This window comes from Triticum dicoccoides, chromosome 1A, assembly GCF_002162155.2.
Source record: "Triticum dicoccoides isolate Atlit2015 ecotype Zavitan chromosome 1A, WEW_v2.0, whole genome shotgun sequence".
Classification (NCBI taxonomy): Eukaryota; Viridiplantae; Streptophyta; class Magnoliopsida; order Poales; family Poaceae; genus Triticum; species Triticum dicoccoides.
The window spans coordinates 112,378,921-112,388,583 of record NC_041380.1 but is presented as its reverse complement, the minus strand read 5'-3'; the positions used below and the strand labels follow the sequence as shown (position 1 = coordinate 112,388,583).

General features: G+C 41.2%; 1 protein-coding gene across 1 annotated transcript; it reads left to right on the top strand.

The window, feature by feature from the left end:
• Positions 1-217: 217 nt before the first annotated feature.
• On the top strand, positions 218-1,846 carry LOC119365680. Its single transcript, XM_037631332.1, has 3 exons — positions 218-591; positions 688-793; positions 1,236-1,846. Exons 1-3 carry the CDS (start codon positions 422-424, stop codon positions 1,599-1,601), a joined length of 642 nt encoding a protein of 213 aa, XP_037487229.1. The 5' UTR covers positions 218-421; the 3' UTR covers positions 1,602-1,846.
• Positions 1,847-9,663: the final 7,817 nt, after the last annotated feature.

Here is a 9,663-nt window from a genome sequence, read left to right as displayed (position 1 = left end):
ATAGATTCCTTTAATGGAAGCTGCGAGGAACCTTCCCATAACCAAAAAAGTGTTTAAATGTCGTCTCTGAGCCAAAAACTTAGGCATGAGACGCTGAAGCCAGAATGGACGTCCTCGGAGGATGAGACGAACACGAACGGTCTAGATGAGGATGACGTGGAGCCACGTGTCAGCAGTGTCTGCTCCCGCGTAGCTATATAAAGGAGCACAACTCCAGCTCACCCTCCGCATCTTTCATTCGTGTCTGAAGCAGCAGCCATTGCCCATTGCCGAGAGTGGAGTGGTAGAGCAGTTCGAGTTTGCTTTTCTCTCTTGCTTGATTGATCGGTGCCTCGATCCATCGTTCGTCGGCGGTGCATATAGTTAGCGAGGAATTCTCGGGCCGGCCACCGGCGACGACGACCGCGAGTGATCCGTGAGGATGGTGAACACGACGGCGGCTATGGTGAGCGGCGGCGTGCTGCCGCTGGCGTCCCTGAACCACATCAGCATAGTGTGCAGGTCGGTGGAGGAGTCGCTCGACTTCTACATGAACGTCCTCGGGTTCACCCCCATCCGCCGCCCCGGCTCCTTCGACTTCGACGGCGCATGGTAATCATACCGGACCAGCTCAATACGTAGGAGCGTCAGTGTTAATTGCACTGCTCTGAATCTCTGATAATGCTTTTCTTGTTGCTGCGAGTGAAGGCTGTTCAACTACGGGATCGGCATCCACCTGCTGCAGTCGGAGCATCCAGAGAGCTTACCGGCGAAGAAGGAGATCAACCCCAAGGATAACCACATCTCCTTCCAGGTACGTTGTGGTAGTTAATTTCGATTTGGTTGCGAACAGCTCTCTCTCTCTCTCTCTCTCTCTCTCTCTCTCTCTCTCTCTCAAAAGGAGTATTAGGGTGTGACGAAAGCGACGTCGGCGTCCTGTCGCCGGCGACGGCCCGCATGTGTTCCGCGAGTAACAGTGCCGTTATGTGCGATCGATGGCCGACAACGACGGGTCGGGCTGATGTGCACACGTACGTGCACGGCGCATAAGTCTTCCATTTCGCGCGTTGGTTCCTTGTTCCGTCGTAGATGCACGATGGATACCAGGTCAAGTCACCACTCACCACACAGAAACTGAAGTTGGATGCTGAGTCAGAATGTCTCACTAGCTGAGATCAATTTTCGTTTATCAAATACAGTATAAGAAAAGCTTCTGAGACTAATGAAGGCGCAAAATTGTTGTGTTTTGTGTGCAGTGCGAGAGCATGGTGGCGGTGGAGCGGCGGCTCAAGGAGCTGGGCATCCCGTACATCCAGCGGTGCGTGGAGGAGGGCGGCATCTACGTGGACCAGATCTTCTTCCATGACCCCGACGGCTTCATGATCGAGATCTGCAACTGCGACAAGCTCCCGGTCGTCCCGCTCGCCGGCCAGAACTTCGCCATGGCCGCCTGCAAGAGGGTCGCCTCCGTCAAGCAACAGCAGCTGCCCATGCCAGTCGCACAAGTAGCGCAAGCAACCCCTGCTCCGGCGGCGGCCGCGGCTTCGCAGTGCGTTCCGGCGCCGAACCCGGCCTTGCAGCGCGTCGGCGGCGAGGAGGCGGCGCATATCTCGTGCGCGTGAGGGGTGGGGGGCCGGGGTAGCCAGGCCGCCCAACTGGTGGGTGGCGCGCTCCGTGGAGTTGTGGTTTTTGTACATTGTGATACGACAGTGTGCGTATGAATAAAGCGAGGGGAGCAGAGTGTAGTTTCAGCTTCAAATCTGCGTCTCGGAGCGGATGAGCCCTCTGTTTGCTCTGTTTTTCCTCCCCGTCCTTCGAACTACTGTAGTAGGCGAGTATTTAACCAAAAACTACCACATTTCACAAAAATGTGACAGAAAACTATCCCTTTACAATTTTGTGCGGAAAACTATCACTTTTGTCCTAATCCGTGGCAAAATACTACCAAGTCTCGAAACCGATCGCTTCACCAGCACTAAGTACCAGCCGGTTCCACGTTTCAGGCGCCACGGTGGCCAACCGATGCCTGCCGCACGTCCGCGGTTGGAAACGGCGTCGTCATCAAATGGTCGGTCCCACGTTTTGGTGCATTGAACGCAAACCGACAAACCGACAACCGCCCCGCCGTTTCCGACTACGGACGTGCCTTTAACACACGGCGGGCGTCGGTTGGCCACCGTAGCACCTGAAACGTGGGACCGGCTAGTCAGTTTGATGCTTAGCGCGGACAGAGCGACCAGTTTCAAAATTTGATAATTTTTTACCATGAATTAAGACAAAAGTGATAGTTTTCCGCATAAAATCATAAAATAGTAGTTTTCTGTCACGTTTTCTTGAAATGTGATAGTTTTTAGTTAAATACTCGTAATAGGCACTACTCCCTCCTAAAGTTCTTCTTTTAGATTTTACTACCCCGTTTCTAAATGCAAGTTCTTTTAGAAATTTTAATATGAACTACGTATATATGTATATAAACGTAGTTCAAAGTTAGATTTGTTTATTTTGCTTCGTATATAGTTTATATTAAAATCTATTTTTTTAATATTAATATAAACATAAGTATTCATATACATACGCACACACTCATCCTTATGAACGCACACATGTAGACCAACATGTACATCCTATTCATATGAGCACCTCTGAAAGACTGAACCGACATATCATCTTGTGATTTACGAAGTCACCGTAGGCGCCTCATCCTCGACGGAAACGTCTTCTTCCACTGAATCGCCAAAAATCCTGAAATAAATCTAAAAATAAATGCGAGCATCAGGATTTGAACCCTGATAGGCTAGAGATACCATAGTCCCTCTAACCATCCAAATACAAATTGATTCACTAAAAAAACAAAAATGCCACACCTTCGAAAAATACTACTAATCTTACGTTTTCCCTAATCTTAACCAATCCTTCCCTAATTTTCAGGGTGGGGAGGCCTGTTATCTAACTAAACAAAGCCACATCGTCCTGTACGTAACTCTTCAAAAAACCTTTGGTAAGTGTAGTAAAGCCCTTAGAAAAGACTTATACTTCCTTTGTAAACTAATATAAAAATATTTAGATTACTAAAGTAGTGCTTTAAACACTTTTATATTTGTTTACGGATGAAGTATTTAGGAACAGGGTATTGGTATGTCTTGTCTAAATCGAGACGAGCTTGATGAAGGCGAGCTCTAGATGGGGCCAGCCCATTGCGCCTCTGACCAGAAGCTAGACGCCATATTCCCATCCTTTTTATGTTTTCTGCTTTTTTGTTTTCTATTACTTCATTTATATTTTCAGATATTCCATATTACAAAAGGAACACTTTACATAAAACACTTAGAAAATTGTTAATGGAGTATTTAAAAATACTAAATATGTACAGAAAAAATTAGCATGTAAATAAAAAGTGTATACAAAAAATATAGAACGTGAAATGTGTACAGAAAAATATTGACCACTTACTTAAAAAATGTTAATCCAAGAATTTAAAGAAATGTTAAACAAGTGTTTGAAAAATGTTATTGTAAATTGTGTATATAAAAAATATTGACCATCTAGTCAAAAATATTAAAATTCCATTTGAAACTATAATTGTGAATTATATCTTAAAAAATGTTAATCCAAGAATTCAAAGAAATGTTAAACAAGTGTTCGTAATTTTTTAAACTTGCATTTGTAAATTGTCTATATAACAAATATTGACCATGTAGTCAAAAAATATTAAAATTCCATTTGAAACTATAAATGTGTATTATATATAGTCAAAGAGTTATTTGACCGGTAGGTCCATCGACGACGCCGTCTTCACTCTGTCACGCCATGCCCTTGCTCGACAGCCCTGTCGCCATGTACCTCTGTCGTGCATACCTAATAGACTCGCTATGCCGCCGCCCTCGCCTTGCCTTGCCTCCCGTCCTCCTCGCCGCCGTCCCCATCCAACGAATTCATGGGTTCACTCAACGGCGGCTGGCGGCGTGGAAGCTTGCGGGAGCAGTAACTATGGTGCGATATCGAGCAAAAAAAGGAGACGGGGAATGATCATGAGCTCACTGCGGTTCTTCTGGTGCAGACGATGAGATCTAGAAGCACAACATGCGTCGAATTTGTCGATGGCTTCTGGTGGCCGTAGTCGAGGAACACGACCCGATTCACCCGGCTTGGGGTAGCTGGAGCCTATTCCTTTGTCTGGGCTGTCGAGGGAGACCAGGTGGAGCTATGTGGCGCGTTGGTTTGGCGAGTGGTGGTCGCTTGCCATGAAGACGACACCGGCATCATGGTGCTCTTGGGGGTTTCGAGATTGCGGGGAAGAGATGGGAATGGCCATGGGGGAGATGTTGGAAATATGCCTAAGAGGCAATAATAAATTGGTTATTATCATATTTCCCTGTTCATGATAAACGTCTATTATTCATGCTAGAATTGTATTGATCGGAAACTCAGATACATGTGTGAATACATAGATAAATACTGTGTCCTTTGTGACGGCATCGATCATCGTCTGGCCAGGCACACGTGACTTCGTCATGGGGATGCTGGAACACAATAATGAGAAAGAAGAACAAAACTGGTAACGACGATTTCGGTATAGTGAGCATAGTGATGACTCAGGAGGATACGATGCATCTCGGGTTTTGTGTAGTATCGTGAAGCAAAGGGACCATCACATGATAACCTAAGGTTCACTCGAATATCATTCGTGTACTCATAGGGACCGATGCAGACATCCATGGTCCCGTTGTTGGTCATTGAACGAATGATTTCATTCATGTCTACGAGTTACCGAACCTACATGGTCACAAGCTTAAGGCAATCATGATCTGCTGAGTATTAGTAGGTCGGGAGTCATGAGAATATATCTGTGGAGTTAATTCATGAATATTTGGAATAGTTTCGAGAGGATTCGGAAGCGTTTCGGGGTCACCGGAAGGGTTTCAGTGAATATCGGGTAATAGCGGGTATTACCAATACTTCTTATATATATAGTCAAAAAACAATGATAGATTGGATAATTGCCTTCTAGAATATATATTTTGCACCCATAGACCAACGCTTCTACTTTCACCCCTTCCATATTTGAACAATCCTTTTCGTAAGATGAGTACAACTATCACTCCTATCCAGTTCCATCATGGTTGGGGACCAAGGTATTTATTAGAGATAGCTTCAGTCATAATATTTAGTTCTCAATAGATTTGGGCTTTAACATCAACATTTATGTTTGGAGTAAAAATGATACTACAGCCGTGTTTGTTTCAGCTTCACTTGGATTTTAATCACATGTGGATTCGCTTCAGTGCCAAAGCTGATTCGCACCAAAGTACACTTTGAGATGCTTCAAGAAATTGCACTCAAAATAGCCCAAATCCAGATTCAGCTTTACTAGCAAAGCTGAATTCTCTGATTCAGCTTCACTAGCAAAGCTGAATCATGTCCCATAATCCGAAACAAAACAAGGCCTACATATATCTTTGCTTACCAACTAGCCTGAATTTGTACAATATTCATCTTACACTTCTCTCAACGAGGTTACAATAATTAAATCAGCCTTCATAAGTATTAGGGAATCATCAACAAACAGTCAAACTCTGGAATTTTGGAGCCTCTAGGCGTAAGCACAAATAATATTTCCTTTTTTCAGCTTTCATTCTCTTTACGCGGAGAAAAGATTTAGGTGCCATTGTCTTTTGCATCTGTGGCAAATTCTGTTAATCTTTTTCAACTTTGATGGTAGCATATAAGGACATTTGTGGTGGTGTGTAAGTAGCATGCAAGTATATTGTCCGTTTCCTTTTATTAGTTTAGACTTTTTTAAATACGCATGGTAGATTCCCTTAATGAAAGCTGCGAGGAACCTTCGCACAATCAAAAAGTGTTTTATTGTCGTCTGTGAGCCAAAGATTTGGGCCAGAATGAACGTCCTCGGAGGATGAGACGAACACGAACAGTCTAGATGAGGATGACGTGGAGCCACGTGTCAGCGGTGTCTCCTCCCGGGCAGCTTTATAAAGGAGCACAACTCCAATTCACCCTCCGCATCTTTCATTCGTGCCTGAAGCAGCAACCATTGCCCATTGCTAACGAGAGTGGAGTGGTAGAGCAGTTCGAGTTTGCTTTTCTCTCTTGCTTGATGGATTGATTGGTGTGCCTCGATCCATCGTCAGAGGTGCATATACTTAGCGACAAATTCTCCGGCCACCGGCGACGCTGTAAGAAATTTAGGCCTCATAGGAATTCTAGAGGATAGGATTCTTATAGGATTTTTTCCTTTAGAGCCCTTTGGTTCATAGGAATGGATTCCTATTCCTACATAGGATTGGTTCCTATCCTCTACATTTCATAGGAAAATAAAAAAGAGCCTAGAGTCAATGGAAAAATTTCTTTGGTGTCAATCAAATGACATCTTGTTTCCTATTCCTACTCATAGGATTTGAGATACATGTCATCTCATTTCCTACAAGATTCCTATTCCTATGATAATCCTATCCTATGAACCAAAAGAAGCCTTAGGGTTTTAGTCTATTCCTATTCCTCTGCGCTTATCCGTAGAGCCGCTCATAGATCGTATATCTGAGGCTAGGGGTAGGGACTTTCTTATATTGTTTTTCCAAAGAGTCCACCTCTTATATAGATATAAGATTCCTATTTTTTCCACTAGTTTTCGGGATAGAGTCCAGATCAAATTACCAACCACGATCATATTTGTCTATTAACGGATTCTACCCGTTATGTCTCTGAAGCACGCGCTTGTGAGCAACGCGCCATAATAGAGTGTAAATTCCTCTAATTATGTAGATCAACATTAGGGCTGTAATCTAACTATACGATCTAGCTCCTTCCAATCATCAGTGTACCCGGGTAGTCTTTCCAATATAACTACTATATTGTATTCCACTGATAATCGACCAACTTCCTTAAGCATATAACTTAAGTACATTCCAACAAGTAACAATTCCATGATAAACATGTAAAGCAATTCCATGTATAAAAACATGTATAATTACATAATGAGGTATTCCAAATATTAACAATTTCAAGTCATTTGAGTATAGTTGCAGGACACATAATTCCAACATCTCCCACTTGTCCAAAACGATCGTTCAAATATTCGTAACCCCATAGTCTTAACATGCTTACCAAATACCTCATGACTAATAGGCTTAGTCAAGGGTCAGCAACCAGGGTAACACTATGTTGAAAATCCAAAGAAATATATAGTGATACCTTCCCTCAGTATGTTTCCTTGCTGTGACTCTTAAGATCACTAGAGACCTTTAGTTTTCGCCTAATTATTCCAGCATAGCTGTCCTCGGCGCCTCGAGTATTATTTCCTCGAGTGTAATTCCTCCTTTATAGGCACCTCGATTATTTTGTTCCTCAAGTGAAATTTCGCATCAATTGTTTTCCATCACATATATCAATAATATGATTAATTCCACATTGAGTCAAATATATGATAACCATGTAGAATAAAATTTCCAAAACCACATAAATATCAAATCCAATCAGTAAATAAAACTCCATAAGCAACCATGTTTTGAAAGAAATTCCTGACTTCGGTCAGTGAACCTGCACCATATTAGTACTTCAAAAAAAAGGATATGCATACCTGGACTTATTTGTCATCTCGTAGATACAATAATAGCTTCCTCAGTGTGTTTACCTTTAATATAAATTTCAAAATAAGTGACAGGTTGTGATGCACTTTCCACAATCTTATATGATGTGTGAGATTCCCTTAGATGCTCGTCTTTCCTTCCACTGCTTGAATGAAGCATAAATTCTGAAAGCTAAGTTATGATAACATAATGAAGATACATACGAGTTCCAATATCATTTATTATTCCACTTCTCTCAGTAGTTCAAATATAATTCCTCACTGAGTATGATTCCCTTTACCAAAAGGTATTTAACAGATTTGCAATTTTCCATAGAGAAACATTTCAAAATATTTTCTATGTATTTCCAATCGTAAAACATAGGATGTTTAAAATGTTCCTTTCATATGAAAGTTAAAAGATGACCAAGCTTTCACTTCCATCAATGTGACTATATCATTGCAAACAACAAAACAATATTAACATATACAATAATAATGCAAAATACTTTACACATACATTTGTAGATGACCATCTTGCTTCATTTAGAAAACCATATGACCTGCTATTCCATTGATGTGAAGCTTGTTATAAGACCATACGTTAATATACTCAATTAGCAAACCATGTCTTTAGTTCCTCTTTCCCAAAATTCCAGGAGAGAGAGTTTCCACAAGGCATATTTCCCTTTGTGTGAATAATTAAATAACAAGAGTGACATTATAATATTCCAGCGAGCCAAATATCCTTTAAAAAATCACTTCCAGACAATAGGCTTGCAGTTATTTGGTATGATATTAAGTTCCCAAAGTATGCTCTTCCTCATTTGAGTTTATTCCTTCCCTCAATTCTTCCACCCATAGTTAACATTGAAAAAAAACTTCAAGGGATTTAGCGATTCCTCTAAAATTTAGAGTGGCATGCCCCAACAACATACAACTATTATCCAAACATGATATTCCGAGCTAATTCCTCCCACTTATCCTAAGCATGTCATGTTTGGAGTGTCACTTGTAGTTTCTTTGGGGTCAAGATTATATTCCAGTATGATTGTCAATAATTCCACCCTTGATCACACAAATAATTGTGTTCCTACTTTCCACCAGTTTTCCTTTTCCGGGTAACAAAGGAAACACCCTTTGATCCACTAGAATAACCATGAAAAAAAATCCTGGTGTGCGCTTTGTAATAACTGAGAATTTCATGCCAAAATAGAAGATTTCCTTCCAGTCAACTGATTGTAGTAGATGGAGAATGATATCAACAAATGACAGTATGCAATGCTTCCAAAGAAACAAGGGAGTATACAAGACATTCAAAATCCTCCATTCAATTGTGGAGTGTATGGTATATTACAATGGTGAATAGTTCCATGCTCTCTACATACAAACAATATATTCCCGAAGTGTACTTCCCCCATCAATCAGTTGTTAAAACTATGATATTATTTAATCAACTGATTTTCCACTTCAGTATAACATGTGACCAACACAATAAAACCTTCTGACTTGTATAATAAATGATAAACATAACCATATAAAAGTGTAATCATCGAAGAGTGGGATGAAATAAATAACCTGACCTCTAGTGGGGATGTCCAAAGAAATATCATAAGTATAAAAAAACAAATGTGAAGCCCTTTCATCTCCTTCCACCTTAATAAACAAGGTGTATTAAAAAAATATGCTTCACATGTACCATAGTCCTCCCACTAGAGTTCAAAATTCCAGAATCAATAAGCCTCTTGATCCAGTTCCAAGATATGTGACGATATGTAGATAATAAGATTCCAAGCATATGTGTTCCCATTGTCGATATTCCTCCATATGGAGTTATCTTCGCAAAATATAAACATTATGGTTTGCAAACTTCCAATGGACATCAAGAAAGATAGATCATTGTGTGAAAATCCATACTGCACTAATTTAACTATTGAGCAATATTTCCATTCTTCCTTTTCCAAACAGTGTGTCATAATCAATAGATTCCAAGATATAACAATAAAGCAAATTCGTTCTTACTGAAGTTTCACAGAGTGTCCAATAGCAATAATACCTTTTCTCCACAAGGGAGTTTCATGGCAAAATTTCCAATTCCAAAG